Below are 18,734 nucleotides of genomic sequence, written 5' to 3' on the forward strand. Positions count from 1 at the left end.
TTTCGTGACCAGGCCGATAAGGGAGAATCCGATTGAGCAAGAGAGACAGACACAGATAGACAGATAGATTGACATAGTTGGAGAGGGTAGAATAGTGGCTTCTGTATACTGTCATTGGAATTTTGATAAATTATCTGACGCTTAGCACTAGCAATCATCACCATAGCGCTAGGTTCGATACTCCGATTCTGTCATAAGTAACGATTAAAGTAGGTAATATCGTGGTCATTTGAGAGTTTGAGGCGAGTTAAAGGATATAGAATGGAAGAATTTAATTATTGATTAGATCCAGCCTAAGACACGTTTTTGCCTAGTTCGATATGTTTGTTATAAAATCAGTATTTATGCAATTTGTTTTAATATTTATAGAAACGTACAGCCAAACTTTTCAACTAATTTTTCTGTTTTCGACAGTCATTTTTAGCAATACTTTGATATATTCATTAATTCAATAGAAATTGTCTATCTGTCATTTGAATAAGCGTCTGTACGAGATTACTGACCGGTTTGAGCATTTTTTTTTACTGATTTGAAAAAGCAAACATTGTTATTGATATTGGTCGTCTGGAAAATAATTATATATTATTATTATATGACTATACGACCTCTACAAGCAATGTTTATTTTATCTCAAGATTTTAAAAAACACATATTTGTCTCATTTAAAAAATTGTATATTGCGTAATATGAGGTAGTATCAACATACAGTATTTAAATGTTTTTTCAGCAGATTATTTATTTTTAAATTGGATGCATCAGTAACATAGCTAGATTCTTATATTTTTATTTTTAATTGTTTTTGATTTATCAACAGATTTTGTCTTCTATAACAACTTTAAGTATGAGAAAAACATGAAATTTTCAAACATTTTTTTACTTTTGGTCCCATAATATGTTCTCAATAGTTGCATTTCTTTTTAAACTCAAGCGTGTTTACTCATGTAGTCATGTTAAATTAATAAAATATAATAAACAAAATACAACAAATGATTAGTTATTTTAACTCGTTAATAAATTTATTTTCCAACTATTTCACAAGCATATCAACTTTAAGTAGACGTTGATATTTGATATATACTATTAAAATCGTACAGTATAATTATTTAATTTTACTAAGAATATACTATATTATATTACACGTTTCAATAATCAGCGAAATGTGAATAATATTCATATAGATAGTGTATACTTAAAATACATATCAAACGATATCAGGTATTTTATTGGCTGCATAGAGTTATTATTTATCGAAAAATAAGCATAAATATTTTTTATTTTTAAACCATAGATATCGGTGATAAATGATTTGAATAATATAAGTACCTAACCTACTACCTGATGTTAACATTTGTTTATTCCTTAAGTGTATTTTATTTTTATTTACTAATGTATATATTTTAATTTAGTAAAACAATTAATACAAAGAAAATATATTTAATTTTTGAATTATTATTTTAAATATAAACTGGTAGTCAAATATATAACTATACCTAAAGAATCTCAAAATATTTATTTTAATTTTAAACACGCCATATTTTTTCGAAACATTATTATATATTTATTGAATAAATATGATGTAAAATTAAAAGAATCGTTCCACCCAAACTTCTACAATTAGTGCCTTATAATTGTTTGTTGTTTTGAAGCGTGGAATAAATCAGAGTAACAGTTATGGTAATATGGTGTTATTATGGGTTAAGCAATTTATATTAATGATTAAGTAGTTGAAGATGAAAATATAGCTACTAGTAATTTAGAAAAAAAAAGATGTATATGAATATTATGAATATTGAATATATAATATTATTATACGAACAGAATTACATAAAATTTATACATGGTTTTTTTTTAATGTAATAAATTATTACATTTAAAAAAAAAAAAATTTCACCATTAGCTTCAAATTGTGATGATTTGTGGAGATAAGATAACTGACAAAAATCCAAAAATATTAAAAGGAAAAAAATATGCAATTGCATAGAAATCCGCGCTCTAGTAATAATCATCTTGTGTATTGAATATTATATTCATTTTTCAAAATATTAAATTGTTAAATAACTAAGATATTATGTTATGAGTTATCCAGATTATTTTAATATTTAACTGCATTATATACAGTTTCTTTAGTATTTGAAAATTGAAAATGAAAAACAAAACCACTTCAATGTAAAAACTTTAAATAGTTCAAAATTATATTCGATAAGGGTTAACAACTCCAAAATTATTGTAGAATAGATTTATATTATACGTACATGTTTGAATGAACAATTAAAAAAATGAAACTGGGAATAGTGTCCCAACAATTCTTATCTGAGTTTTGTCTATGACGTTATACTAAACTAACGATTATAAAAATTAAATTCATACGAAATGAAATACTATTACACCATTATTCATAGAAACATAATAAAACACAGGAAATATGATACGTATTTTGCAAAATATGTTAATACAATATCAAACACAGTAAAAAAATTGATTAAATAACAATCTATGTAAATAGGTCATTAATTTATAAATTTCAAGATATAAATAATTGAGTATAATGGAAATTGGTAACAGTATTTTTACTTATATATGGTTATTCTTAAGTTTATACAATAAACTAGTTTTGTTTAAAATTAAGCTATTTATTTTTCTTATTAAATTATAGTTACATATTATATTTTATGATTTTTAAAAATACTTGAAGTTATAAGTATTTAATTGTATCTATATAATCTCGTTCACATTCACAAGAAAAATTAAAAGAAGCAATACAATTTTCTTCTATAGTAAAATTTATACGTATTTTTTTAAAATTTAAATTGATGTATTACTTAGTTTAAAAATTGCTTAATATATTTAAATTACAAATGATTTTTAATTTACTATTGTAACATATTGATTACATTATAATGTTATCCTTATTAAAATATACTTTTTATTTTTTTTATGACAACTTAACTAGTTATTTACATTATTTTTAATTAAATATCCAATTAGATATAAAGACTATATACTACATAAACATTTATAATACATTTTTCAACAAAAAAACTATGTTTTTTTTTTTATTCAAATTTAATACAATGTATTAAAAAATATATTTTGTTTATAATTGGTATTTAAACTATACATTATTCTATCTACCTATAAAATTGTTTACATTGATTATTTTATTATTTAAATACTGATATTTTACCATCTCTTTTATTTAACTATAGAATATATAATTATATACCTACGGTAAAATAATTGTATTATGTTTAATATTTTTCTTTGCAATTATTTATACAGTTGATTTTTTATTATTTTATTAAAGTGAATATGAATTTGTTTATATTGTTTTTTATTTCAGATAATTTTAAACATGTTTTTAACATGATGATTTAAAATTCAATTTGTCATGACAAAATAATGATTAATATTATATCAACATATTATAAAATATTATAAGTTGTGAAATTAATATTATAATAAAGATCGTATATATGTTTATTAAATTATACTTAATTAAATGGGTTTCAAGAGTAAATTACTTAAAGAAATACGTTTTTACGAGAAATGAAAGCAATAAATGTTTATATATGCCTCAAAAAACATTTAATTTTCATTACTTATGAAAGTACATTTCCTTGTTATTGCGATAATCACTTGTAAGTTATAGAATAGTATTGAGATGTATCCATATAAGTGACACATTTCAAAGCTGCAGCCAAAAATATCAAAATTAAATACACTTAAATAGGAAAATATTTGTTACGAATTATAGAATGTAATTCTGTAATCTAAAAACAAATTAACTGGTACTACAAGTAATAAATTATCAAGTAAATTAATCTAAATTTCCAAGTTTTAAAATTACTAAATAAATGGTTGAGATATAATGATTTTTGTATTTAATAAAAAATTGAACAATAATTTTAATATTAATGATTTATACGTCGTCGAAGACTTAGTTTTTATCGAATTTAAGATTTTTTGTAGTATTTTTCATTTAAATGTTAATATTGAAAACTATTTTTAAGATTTTTCATTAGGTTGTCGATGTTATAAATTCTTCATGTGTCAGCTATAAACAAGATATATTCTAACAAAGAGTATTGGAAAAAGGCTATAAAGTTTACCGAAATTGTATGATTCAGAGGTAGTCTAAATACGTGATAAACCTTGTAGGTAAAGTTAGAGATGGTGATAACATTTTAAGAATTTCTCCAAAATGACCAAGTTCCAAAATATATAAAAAAAAGACCGGGGTTGCTATGACACACGATCATTAGGAATTCCTCTACGTCATATTTCTTAGCATTGCATTTTCATAGCTTTCTTGTCATTTAAGAATATAATAATTATGAGGATTTCAATATAATTGAAAATTTATGGAAGTTAGTTGTCTAACTACTATAGCCATATATATATAAAAAAAAAAAATGATTAGGTACCTTATTAAGGGTATTAAATTTTAACCAACAGTAAAACTCTTCTGAGATCGTATAGGTAATGTAACATTACAAAGGTGGTTTAATGTATTAATTTAAGAAATAATAATAATATTGATTAAAATGTGAATACTCAAGGATTTAAATTCAACATTTAATAAAAATATTATTATCAATGTTCTATAATATTTATTATAGAATTAATAAATATTTTACATACAGTTAGAATCATTCAAACAACTTTCTTCATTTGGACTATAATATATATTATACAATCTATTTAAAATTTAAATGAGGTAGGTATATTAATTTGTATTAAACAACATTATTTGAAACAGCAAATACGGTTGAGTGAAAGTGAACAGTAATTTTGGCGTTCATGTTTAACAGTGGTTTAACTCGTCTCTCATCTCTCCAAAATGTTTTTATACGCTTATAAATTGTTTTCTTTGTTATAAAAGACAACGTATTTATAAGTAAATTATTCCTTGTTATATCGAATATTATGTTACAAAATGATACTATTTTATTATTCCTACTAACCAATAAGTTTATTCTTTTTATTGTTGGCTTATATTTGTATTGCAATGGTAGGTCATTTATATTCAATACATTGTGTTTATCAAATAGTTTACTGGTCCGTGTATTGAATAATAATAAAACAATAAAAATTAATAAGGTTAAAAAATATATTTCTGTTGATTGTAATTTAAATTAAATATTAAGTACCGTGGTAATTATAAATTTTAAGTAAGCAAGTTAGGTATACTTATAATTATAATAAACAATTGTGTTTAACTATTCAAGTTCAATAATATTTTATTTTTACAAAGATTCAGATTTAATTTGTTTGTATCTGATTAATTCAATAATAGTTGTTTAAACTTTAAAAATGTTATTATGTATACTAAATGACATGTCATGTCATATTTTTTATAGTCCAACTTTTATTATATGTATTAGGATTTTACTGGTTTTAAAAATTTTAATTCTAATTTAGAATAATCTTAATTAATATAATAATATATTTAAAAATCATATTGTTTAATGTTAATAAATACGGACTAATGTCTAATAATTAGTCTAATTTCTATTTATTAGAAATATTATAATCTCTACAAATAATTACAAAGGTTTCTTTGTAAAATTACTTATGCTTACTTAAATATTTAAATTACCTTTAAAAATTGTAATTATAACCAAAGGCAAATAATGCTAGAAATTTTATCGTACCTCGCTATTTGATGTGCGTCTACAGCCTTGTCATTTTGAAATCTGCAATCAACAAACGCTACTGTTGGTACTCCATTACCCTTATGAAAACACTCCAGTGCTTCTTCCGTACTAGTAACACGGTTCACAGTCCATTCCAGATTTCTGGCTGTTGTTGTTATAGATTGCCATACTGAATCATCTTTAGATGTTACTACCAGTATCTATAAAATATTATAAATTTTACTTTAATGTTTAAGTTTAAAATTTGGAATAAACAACACAAATATAAAAATAATTTTTATTAAGGTCTGGTAATCGGTATGACAGAATACTGTGCAGCTGTGTGAACCGAAGTGCCGAAGTGCGCACTGCAAGAAATTTAATTTACAGTTGAATAACACCACGAAGATTATCGCAGGTACTATGAGATAAACGCAATTATATATATATATATATAAGCCCCCCTTAGATCTATACAGACAAGCCCAACGGAATCAATTTTGTTGAAATTAACCATCCTGACCTACCTTCAGTTTCAAAAGGATAAAGTAAATTAGTAACTCACTCACCTAAGAAACTAAAATCCAAAAATCCTATACGGTACTCTCAAATGAGAAAACAGAGGAAATGCGGGAAAATAGGTGGACAAACACTAAGTTTAAAATCATTCCTTCGTTAGCGCTTCTACTAGCTGAGTACCATTTGACCTAAATCGAGCATAGTGGACAGCCTTAAAGTGTATAAAAACTGAGCAAGGCAGTTGTAAATTTTTGGTACACCAACGAGGTATGATCGATTCTTTACTCTTTAAATATGAGGTAATATGCATACAACTACATGTTACATCGTTAAGGAATGGTAAAGATCAATGATGGAAGGTGTTATAACAGCGTTACACGAATATGGACTAGCGGTGGTCAAATGGATTGAGGAACTTGATTCTAATATAACTAAAGGGGAAGAAGAACGTATTTCATCCTATTAATATTTTAGTGTATTAATTTTGTTTCATATATATATTAGTTAATGGATTTAAATACATTATTGTAATATTATTCATCAAGTGTCATATATTTAAATAAAGAATAATGAGTTATTTAAAAAGAAATCACGATCCACGTATGTTTTTGGCCCTAGCCAATTGAATGTATTGTGATTAATGACAAAATAAAAATAAATATAAATCTAAAATTCATTAAAATGATTAATATCGGCGAAAAAAAATAGAAAAAAATAATAAAAATTTCAAGTTTAAAAATAGGATAAAAGTTTGAGAATATTAATAATTTTAATTTCGCTTTTTTACATAACAATCAGTTAAATTTTGATTCTTGGCAAAATATTTGAGTTATAATAAAACTGATAAATATGTTCTTTCGTGAAGCTAATAGAATTGTAAATAAAGTAGATAATAATTTAATTAAACAATTAAAAGTTTAAGCTGATTATTTTGATAATGTTTTTTAAACTTATGTTAATTAAAAATTAAGATAGAGAGGGTATGAATATCAAAGTTCTTATGTATGAGTATGTCAATATAATATGTCACACATATGCGATAGATGTTCGACTATACAGTAACTCACTAACACACGGAATTGTATAATATTAAGTATAATAGGAAGATTTCAAACACACCAATTAAGGCTTATTATAATATTATAATTACTACAGTAGTGTTATATTATAACACTTATTTTTTTTGCATTTTATTTCATTACATACAATATACATATAAATTATAATAATATGGTATATTAAGTATTTTTTTTAAATATTTAAAGATTTTATTATCTAGCTATTAAAACATTTTAAATCAAATTTCATGAAATTTCGTACCTTTTTTAACGAAGAATTTGAACGCAGGTCTTGAATATATTTTGAGCAACCAAACATGAAGTTGTTAAAATTGTCAGGCGTCTAAACAAATACAATAATAATAATAGTATTATTTTTTAACTTCATAATTATGATCGTTCAATTAGCTAAAATTAAAATGTAAGAACCACGTGAAATAAACATTTATATAATCATAATTTCGAAATTAGGAGTGGTATAAAGCTTTAATTTTAATGTCTTATAACATAGTTTTTTTTAACTAACCGATATTCGTTAAATAATATTCAAATTCATTAAGAATGGATATTATATAATATATGAAGAACAAATATATAATATAATTATTGTAAATTAACTTAATTATATAAATAAAAATATATATGTTAAAATCAATAAGTATAATTACATTAAAAATTTAATTGAATTGTTTCATTCAAAAATAAAGAAAATGACTCGATTACGGTTATGAAACAAATTACGCTTAAATGCTTTGATAATATGTAAATACATAGGTTATTAAAACGAATGGTTTAAATTATAATTAAGAGTATTTATTAAAAACAAGTACTTCTAAATTAATAGTTTATTTTAATTGTATAGTAGGCTCGTTGTAATGATAGGTAATCATGAATTATCTAAATAATTAGTAATAAAATTATTTTAAAAAGCTACAAATATACTGAATATTTGAAGTAGTTAATAGTTGTTTAAAACTGTGCAGTGGGAAAAATATGTATATTTCTATTAAAATATTCATTTGAAAAAAAAAACATCCAGGTAAGTCGTTTTGCTGTTTGATTGGGGTTTGAGTACTTCTTCATTGAATTTGTTACTATAATCAATGTGTTTAATTTGAAATGTTAGATTTTAATGATAAATGATAAATTAATAATCTTTAAAACAGAATTTATTTCTAGGATATTTTATGATTTATTAATATTACTATACTAGTAACTTATTATTTTTATTATTAATAGATATATAATGAACTAATTTTACTAAAAAAAACCTCGCATATATGATATAACAATATCATTATAGTAATATATCTTATATCATTGCCATTTAACTTATAAGTCAATATAGACATACTGTGTATTGATGTGAATAGGTTTATGATATTAATTTCGTAGAATTAATCTAAATATTTTTTAAATTATTACGTAGGGGTGTAGGCATAGAAAATAATAATATATATTAATTAAGGGGGAAAGTTTCATGTGATATCTGTTGAAATAGCCACAATAAATTGATCGCCGTTAAATTGGTCGACATGTTGACAAAATTAAACTATAAAATACTTTTCACATACCAGTTTATAAACTAAATGCTGTATCTGTATAACTCAACAAGATATAACTGAAATAAAATTATGGTTACAAATGTAGACATTATTATAACCAACGATAATTTCGATAAGCTACGGTCGTCATCGTCATCTATAATCTAAACTCTATAAATTATTACCAATTCAGTTGAAGGATGGCATACTGGCATTGTATTTATAGTTTAAACTTATCCTATTCAACTAAATAGAAATAAATTGATTAATTAAAAAATTGGATAGTCTTATACGGTACAGATAAAACAAAATATAATTGCGTGAAATAAAGTACATTTTTCAAAAGAAATATTCCATAATTTCTAACATCAATTTTAATGATATTAATTTACATATTAGATTTTAAAAATTTAATTGATTATAACATTACTTTTAAAATATTATAACAACACAGTATCATTTTAAATTTTAAATCATAAAATATAAAAAATTTGCATAAAAGAATGTATTTTAATATTTTAAAGTACAAAATAATTTTAATACGAAATATAATATAGCATAATGACTAATAATAAATAAATAAAAAAGTATTATAAAATAATTTACGACGTTCAATTATCCTGTTATCCAATATTATACTCGTGTTCAATTGTTTGCGATTAGGTACCGAGGTCTATTTCAAGTCCTTATGGTTAATAATTAAAAATAATAGTTACAAGTAAATATTCTTGTTTTTTAGTAATTTTTTTTTTTTAGTCTTCTGATTAATTTGAAAAGCCATGAATAGTTATTATTTTTTATCAACAAAATTATCAACGAAATCAATTTACTTTAATGCGTCCTAAATGCATTATATTTAGAGTGTGGATTTCTATGTAATTGCATATTTTTTCCTTTTCATATTTTTGGATTTTTATCAGTAATCTTTACAAATCAATAGTTTGAAGTAACTAGCCAATATTTTTTTGCATATTTCTGCATATTTAATAATTATTGCAATTAAATTTTTGCATATTTTTACGAAATTTAAAATGTATTGCATTGAATAAAAGTAAAATTTAAAAATATAATTGTATCAAGTAGAATAAATTAAAAATTTCTAGATATAATTTGATATAGTTGTTTCAAATATGCCCCAACCACTTGGGTTGACGTTGAACAATCGTTCTCATTTGTATTTAAAAATATATTGACAGAAAACATCATAGCTTAACTGAAGAAAAATTAGAAATACATGTTTTTTAATTTTATTAATAAATAAAATATAATAAAATATATAAATTTTTAAATTTTTAATACCTTTTTTACAATATTTAAATATATGTACCAATGTTAATATTTCTATTGATATTGTAAAAATTTGTCATATATATAATTAAAATTTTGTTGCATATTTATTGCATGTTTTCTGGGTATTTACATATTTTTTGCATATTTTTACGATTTTGACTGCATGTTGTATGGAATATATTGATGCTTTTTAGTGCATAAAAATCCGCGCTCTAATTATATTATATTGCTCCAAAGATGACGTCAGACACACAATTAATAAAACAAAACTCACCATTTCAAAACGTATTAGTTTAGAATCTAAAATTATTTTTCCATTTATATCTTAAATTATAGATTATTTATTATATCATACGCATTACGCTGGAATAAAGATATAATTGTAATTTGTGGTGGTTTCAAAAAGATAACGTTTTTGGACAGGCTTTTTTCAATCTAATGGGTACACTAATTGATTTATAGTAGTTTAAATCTGCTCGAATTTATATTGGTATTTAGTTACAGAAAACCAAATAGAAAGGCAACAAATCCCAATCTACGTCAGTAATTAAGAGAAAAAAGTCAGTACGATTAAATTTGATACTCCAAGTAATTCGATCAAAAATATATTACATATATATGTATATATATATATATTGTTGTAAAAAGAAAACCGACGGATAATCGTTATATTGCTTGAAGCTTATAATTTATAATCGTTTAATGATTTATAAGCAGATGATAAAATAATTATGGTTTTTGATTAGCTTTAATTATATACACATAGAAATGTGTGTCATACATTTAGTTATTTTACAAAATGTATACGTGTATATAATTTAATTGTTTTAAATATAATTATATAAACATGTATAAAGTGGTATTACAGCTATCCTTGCATTGTTTTTATAATTATACTTTTAGTACCAACATCATCAGTGATAAAGTATAGAATAAATAAGATTATAATTTAATCATTACATTTATTCAAAAATTGTTTTTCTCTCAGTGAATTAGTATTTGATTATCCTAAAAACTTATAAATATTAAACAACAAGAGTTTTTTATTTCCCAGTTTTTTGGAATTGAATATTTTTCAGATTTTTTTTTTAAAGATTTGTTTTAAATACTTTTCCGAGTGACATCTCGTTACTTTTTTTTCATTTTTAGTCAGAGGGTAGGACACATATTGTATTTAAATGTTTTACTTTTTCGTCTAAACTTTCGCATAATTTTACGATGTTTTTTTATAGAGTTCTCTCAAATACTGTTACCATTTTTTCTATATTTTGGTCAGAGAAGGGCACATTGTAGCGTAATTTAATATTCAACTTTTTTGGTGAGTCAATTATATACTTTTCCAATTTTTTTATAACATTTTTTCTATAAATCTCCCATTGTATTATCACGTCCATTTTCTTCATATGTTGAATTTTGGGCATACATTTTGCATTAATAGCACACGCATTTAAGTGATTTAAGTTGTTTCCGAAAAACAACCAATTTACAGTAATATAATATAAAGAAAAATACAATAAAATGCAATAAAATGATTTAAAGTAAGAAAATCTGATAATTTACATGTGTATGCGCCAGAAATTCTTAAAATTAGTTTTTAAAATAATCTCTTTAATTCTAATTTATTTATATACATAGATAGCTTAATTATAGATAGTAAATAGAAAAAATATGTAAATAACTTCTATCTAAATACTCAGTTGGAATAAAATAAATATATTATAGTTATAGAAGATAAATAATTTTTAATTCTTATAGATATCCTAAATCAGTATTTTATTGTACAGCCGTACAAAATAGATACAATCTAAGCTCCTTAGTTTTTAAAAATTATTTAAGTATTAATAGTATTAATAGTTTTTATATTTTTAATATATTTAGATACCACTTGAAGTATTTTTTAAATTATTATGAAGATTTTATTCATATAACAGTTTTTATTCCGTTAATAACTAAAAAAAAATTATTGTTCTTCTGACCAAATGCACATATTTTTACATGATAAAAATGGTTATTTTATTTAAAGTTACATTGTAACGTTGACGGATGATGAAGTCTTTAAGTTATTATTTTTTTAATGGATTTTATATTTACTTGTGCTAGTGGTGAATCACTCCGGTTTATTGGTGAATATGCATCTACTGTGTCCCTTGACAAGTCGGACGCAGATCCACTCCTTCTACAACAATTGTCCCACATTTCTGGCAGGTTATTCAGTAACTATAACATTACAGTTGAAAGAATTATAATAAAAACTATTATAATTCGAATCATCAAGCTAACTTAATTAATAAATAACAATTTGCAAGTGTTATGCAAGTGACAATCATTTAGTACATTTAAATTTATTTTTACTTTAATTGTTTTACCATCAGTTGAACAGTAATTTCAGATTTATATGCAATTGCACTTAACTTTTAATTAACTTTTTATGTCATTATTATCAAATCAATATTCGAGCGAAAAAAGACAATTTTTGATCTTTAAACTGCGATTTTCATCTTTTAAAATTTATTTAAGGGTTTAATTCAGTGGTATTATTATTTTCTTTAACTAGGACAACCATTTACTGATTTACTGCTTCAACATTTTTTACACTACTTTATGTACATGCTAAGGGAGTATATATGTAAGAATACAGAGAAAGTAGCTCAACAAATTTATAAGTGCTAAATATCAACAAATTCTACAAAACACAATTTGAAGAAAGTAAAATGATTGAACAAAATTAATAATGTGTAAAGCCTTTTAATAATAATTTACAATTCACCATTGTTCTACGGAATTACAAAATCATCAAACTATTATACTGTGTTTTATGTATATTATTTAATAGTCTGTGTAAGTGTGGGCGTCCTGTTTTTTATTGATAATTTCTAGATTTCTAAATTTTTATTAACATTCATGTCATTGGTTTAAAAATAAAATGTATTTATATTTTTCAAATGTGCCGATTAAGCTAAACACTAAACTGGGTCAATTGCAAGAGCTGCAACCTCCCTAAATGACACCATTGGGGTTTAGTTTTATTATACGTGAACAAAATTAATTTATTTGTTTTAAGGTACCAAAAATACATAAAATAAATTAATTTCATTAAATTAATACATTGTTTAATATATATATTTAGTAAAGAAAATGACTATGTAATATACTTTATTTTTTCAAGAACCCATTTTAAAAATATTGTTAATTATTGTATAACATAGTGTTTATTCAATATTTAAATAATGTTTGAGCGATGACAAAACTCGTTTGAAACTTTAAAGTTCCGTGTTTTACGACAATATTACTTTCAGTTATTTACAATTGATTAACTTATACTTTACTACTTTCTAATTAATTACTATAGTATATGTAGCATAATAATCACTTGAAATTTTGTATTGATTTTATTTTCATTATTGAATCAATTTGAATATATACAATATACATAATTGTATCTTGTTAAAGCATAACTTAATACAAATAAATATATTTCTAACTAGTGGATTCATACAACAATATGTATACCTAGATATGATTCAACATATTATATTATATAGATATTTCCAATAGAGTAAAATTTTACATTAAAAAGATTTCCGAAATAATGTTTTATATATGTATTAAATATTAATACAAATTAATAATGTTTTTTTTTATATTTCAGACAAAATAATATTAAATTTTTTTGTTCACGTATTGATATGCACGTAAGTAACTTTGAAACACGATATATAAAAAAAAAAATTAAACATAGTTATAAATAAAATGTATTCTACTTTAGTTTTAATATAAACATATTGTTATTTGACACGCGTTCATAAAAACTTATAAAATAACAAATACAACCTAAAAAGTTATCAAGTTTCACTGATTATAATCAATAAAAAAAATATAATAGGTGTAAATTGTTACTTGCTTAACTAGAGTAAATCATATACTACGTAAAAAATAATACTAGTAAGCTTCAGTTAAATTGTATTGCCTTTTATAGTTTATGTATAGATAAAGGGTACATTTATTAGATATTATTTAATAACCAATAATGAATAAACAAATAATTAATTAATTTTAAGATCCTATCAATTATATAATATATTGATCCTTCAATATTATAAAAATGGATTACAAATCATTTTTTTGTTTTTATTAATGCATCTATATTTTAAAGTTATAGTTTTGGACTTTTAGTTAAAATTATATTTCTGTTATATCACACAAAACCAAACTTGTCTTGTTGTGTATAAATATAAAGTAATATATTAATATTTAATATTCTTCAAACAAAAGCAAATGTTATTTTTTCAGGCTTGATATTTATTTTAAAATTGAGTACGCAACACAATGCTACTAGCTTTGTTTGATATATAAAGTTGTATATGAGCCCATTGGTTACTCTCGCTTCTTATTGTCCTTAATAGAATGGTCATAATGTATAAAAGTTGATGCGGATAAGTCACGTTTCAAAACTAGTAAAGTGTATTATGAAGAAGATAATTCAAGTTTTATCTACAGGTGTGTGATTAAGATACCAATATTTTGAAGGCATGAACTATAAGTTTCCCTGAGGAGGTAAAAATGTATTAACCAAAAATCCACTAGGGAAATTGAGAATTTGATACATTTATTGTTCTCACATTACAGATACACCGAAGACACTAGTATAATATATTAATAGAATCTAAAATTAATCTCGTTTTAAATCATGGACTTAATTCATATTTCTTATTTATTTAATCACTCTATTTTATGTAAATTTAAAATCATGAAAAATAATACAAGGTTTTTTTTAAATTTATTTTTAATTTATTATTTATTTAAATAGATATTTGTATATTCAAAGTAATACGTATCATAGAAATAAAATTCGAAATCATCTTTAAAAGTTAACACATATTTGAAAATACGTTATTTAATAATATTAGATAATACGAGTTGTATGTAATACAATAAAATTAAAGAGTGAACTTATTTTATTTATATAAACAAATATTAAATTATGTATATTAATGAAAATATTTTAAATTGCTTTCTTTAATAAACATGAAGAGAAAATTAAAATTAAAAACACAATACGAAAATTTGATAAATTTCTCAACTCATTAAAATTAAATTGATTAATAACGTATCACTATTTGATTTTTAAGAGATTATTAAGTATTTTATCATCAGTAATTGAGATGCTTTAGAAGAAACTTGGCGTTGGCATTATAAGAGTATTCAACCCCTCATTCACTTGATTTTATTTTTCATATTATTCTAATAATTACGTCTTTACAATTTGGCGTCTAGATTTTCCCTAGACTCTGGTTTTTTTTTTTTTGTTATGGTGATTATAATAATAATATAGGTTGAGTATAATTAGTGAAATATAAATATTTTTAAAATTTTTAGGTACTTGTAAATTGTAATAATTAAAAAGCTTGGATGTTGTGAATTGACGATATTAAATTTTCTATATCATATATAAAATATTGATAGTATTCCTTTAATGATATTTTTCATAAAATGAAGTTCATGTTTAGAACATTTTTTTCGAAAAGTTGTTCTGCTTTACTCTTGCTCGATTTTAATATATGTGAAATTCAAATTATTTGGTTTAGAAAGTTAATTATTGTAGTGTTTTGAAATAAGAATTTATAATTAGCTTTACTAAGACTAACTATAACTTAAATAGTATAAAACATTTTCAATTATTTTCTGTATTTAATAATTATATGTTTTGAAGATAAATAAAGATAAATCAAAATCAAATAAAACATTAGATTTACAAAATAAATAAAAGATTTTTTTCTAAAACAAAATAATAGATGAGAATAATTTATTTTTTAATTTTAAACTATAAAAATAACATAATAAATAAATATATTTATTTGTTCATGAAAATATTTATTTAATAAATATTACTTATATATAAAGTACAAGTTTTGTATGATATGAAAGGTTAAATATATATAATATTGATAGTATCACATTAATTTTAATTATATACCAAACTTAATAATTGCACTAATAAATGGAATCATTTTTCTAATGCTATATTTTATATTTTATAAAGAAAAAAATATTGTATTAACTATAAAAAGTATAAATAGGTAATTTTATTTTCGCGTACAAACATTAGAAAATATATTAATGTACCTACAATTTATGTACCATAATATTTAAAAAATTTAAGCTATTATTGGTATTTTTCCATTACTGTACATACTATACAAACTACAAACATAAACAGACATACATACATGAATATTATGTTATAAAGTACTCATTTATTTGTAAGCTTATATTATTGTTGACTGAATACCAAAACTTTGTAACTTTTAGGAATTTATAGATATTATTTTTCCCGAAAATTATAATTATTTAAATATAAATATAATTTATTTCTATCTATATTTCTACGTTTTATTTCTATTCATTGTAATATTATGACAATTTTTCAAAAAATTGTTTCAAATCCGTAATTTGTAATAATATACAATCAATATGATAAAAAATTAAAATTATAAATAACTACATAATATATGATAAGACCATTAAGAATGATCCAAAAAAAATTATATTAAAATTATAATAAATTGTATAGAAAAAAATTAGAAAATGAATAATACTTACTCTACTCCTACTCGCTATGTCGTTATTGCTCACTGTATGTTCTGCATTCCATAATTCTGTATTGGCTAAGAACAAAAAATAAAACGGAGGTTAGAACAAAATTTAAACAGTATCGTAATATTTTAATTAAATATTAAGTACTATATTAATTCTATACAGACTCAATTATTAAAAGAATTTTCAAAATAAAAATATACCTATCTTAATAATTAATGATTTTTAATCTATACCAAATTATAAAAATAATTTGTGTCTTTGTATTCATTATAATAATTGAATGACGTTATGAGTTTATGACAGTGTTTAAATAATTAAATGATTACTTACCATGGTAATCGAATTATTTCTAATTTTAAATATATCAAGTAAATATCTATAATATTTGTATAATACACAGTTTGAAAATTTCTTATAAAGTTCTTCATACGTTTTTATTGCAGCCATTAATCAAAAAATTTTTAATTTTAATAAATGTAAAATATCTAAATCCATCATAATTAATTAGAAACAATAAATATATGAAAAATAACGTGAAAAACTAAATAATTTTATGATAGTGATATAGGAGAGTAGTTTCTTTAAAGACGATTTAGTCAAGAAAAACATCATTGGTAAATTAGGTAATAGAAACATTTTTATTCTATATGTGATGTTTTTCAAAAATTTGTTTATCCTAATGTAATACTTAAATCAATATATTAATATACATAATAAAATATCTTTAAAAATAGAACCTGACATATCGTTTTTTCTTTGAATCCTTTTATGCAAGCAATAATTTATCATTGAATTTAAATTTAACAAATCCAGTGACATACAGTGACCTACTATAGCTATTTTCTCGAGTTTTAGTTTTAAACTATCAAATAAGTGTGAATACTCTGTCCATCTCTTATAACCCGTATAAGTAGAATAAGTGCATGTTAAATGATATCATTATTTTATTGAATCCAAAGTTACGATTAACGAAAATTTATTATGTATAACATAAATAAGCAATGCGTACAGTAACATATAGAAAATAATATTTAACTTAATTTTAAGTTTAATTTACTTATAATAATAAAAAATAAATTAGGTTTATGTTACTAATTTAAATAAATAGTTGTTTGCTAAAATATCTTTTAATTAACTAAATGTTTTGCATTTAGAATATTTTTTATATTTAATAGTTATAAAACACGTGTTTATAATATTATCATTTTAGTTTTTAATTTATATAGTTATTCAATAAACAAATTTTTATTATTAATATTTCAAACTTCCGAGGATCTAGGTCATTTCATAAAAAAATGTATTGTATTACATTAATAAATCAATAAACTGTACTGACAATGTTCTAAATATTAAAGTTTAATGATCAAACATATATTATTATTACGATTATTCATGAAAAAATAATAAAATATTTGTCAATATAAAATATAATATAAGTTACTACCTATTAGAATCAAAAAGAAAAGCGGGTAAGAATGTCAGAAAGCCTATAGATTATGAAGTATGGGTACGAAACAAAAAGTGCTTTTAAAAACATAATATATATGTCAGCTTGAAATATAATATGTCGATTTTACATAAAAGGTATGTCAAATTGTCTAACATGATCACATACATCTTACTACGGAAGGTCTTCCTGACCATTACTGCAGATATAAATAAGTCTAGTATAATACTAGTTTTAGTTTTTTAGCTATTTAGAAAATTTTGGTTACGTTATATTTTTATATTGGTAAGCATATAATATGCATAGATTGGGTTTACGCAATAATATTTACATAAAATTCACTACAAAACTACACAAATAATTATAATAAAACCGGCAGTACTATTTCTGATTTCGTATGTGTCGAAAAATAATATTATTTTGTTATAATTTTTTACATACAAAAATCAACGCTGAAAAACCACATAAAAATATATTATATTTCATAGCATTATCTACTAATTTTTTAATCCCAGTATTATCAGTAACATTTAAAAATATATTGAGGCCATAACACACGCGTTTGTCCCTTTGTGGATCACTTAATACAAATAAATTACTTCACTAAAAATTATGATTTTTTAACAAAATTCACTTTATGTAA

At 22.3% G+C, this 18,734-nt stretch overlaps 1 protein-coding gene across 4 annotated transcripts in view; it reads right to left on the bottom strand.

The window, feature by feature from the left end:
- LOC132920796 (high affinity cAMP-specific and IBMX-insensitive 3',5'-cyclic phosphodiesterase 8-like) overlaps nt 1–18,734 on the bottom strand; it is a 63,031-nt gene that overhangs the window by 21,397 nt on the left and 22,900 nt on the right. For 3 of the 4 annotated variants that reach the window (XM_060983473.1, XM_060983471.1, XM_060983470.1), the window contains 4 exons: nt 16,648–16,712; nt 12,139–12,264; nt 7,476–7,556; nt 5,655–5,857 (listed from right to left, as the gene is read on the bottom strand). In XM_060983473.1, the coding sequence (XP_060839456.1) occupies nt 5,655–5,857; nt 7,476–7,556; nt 12,139–12,243 (389 nt within the window). In that variant the 5' untranslated portion in view covers nt 12,244–12,264; nt 16,648–16,712. The remainder of the gene's footprint in view (nt 1–5,654; nt 5,858–7,475; nt 7,557–12,138; nt 12,265–16,647; nt 16,713–18,734) is intronic. The other variant, XM_060983472.1, reaches the window with a different exon arrangement.

This window comes from Rhopalosiphum padi, chromosome 2 (genome assembly GCF_020882245.1).
Source record: "Rhopalosiphum padi isolate XX-2018 chromosome 2, ASM2088224v1, whole genome shotgun sequence".
NCBI lineage: Eukaryota > Metazoa > Arthropoda > Insecta > Hemiptera > Aphididae > Rhopalosiphum > Rhopalosiphum padi.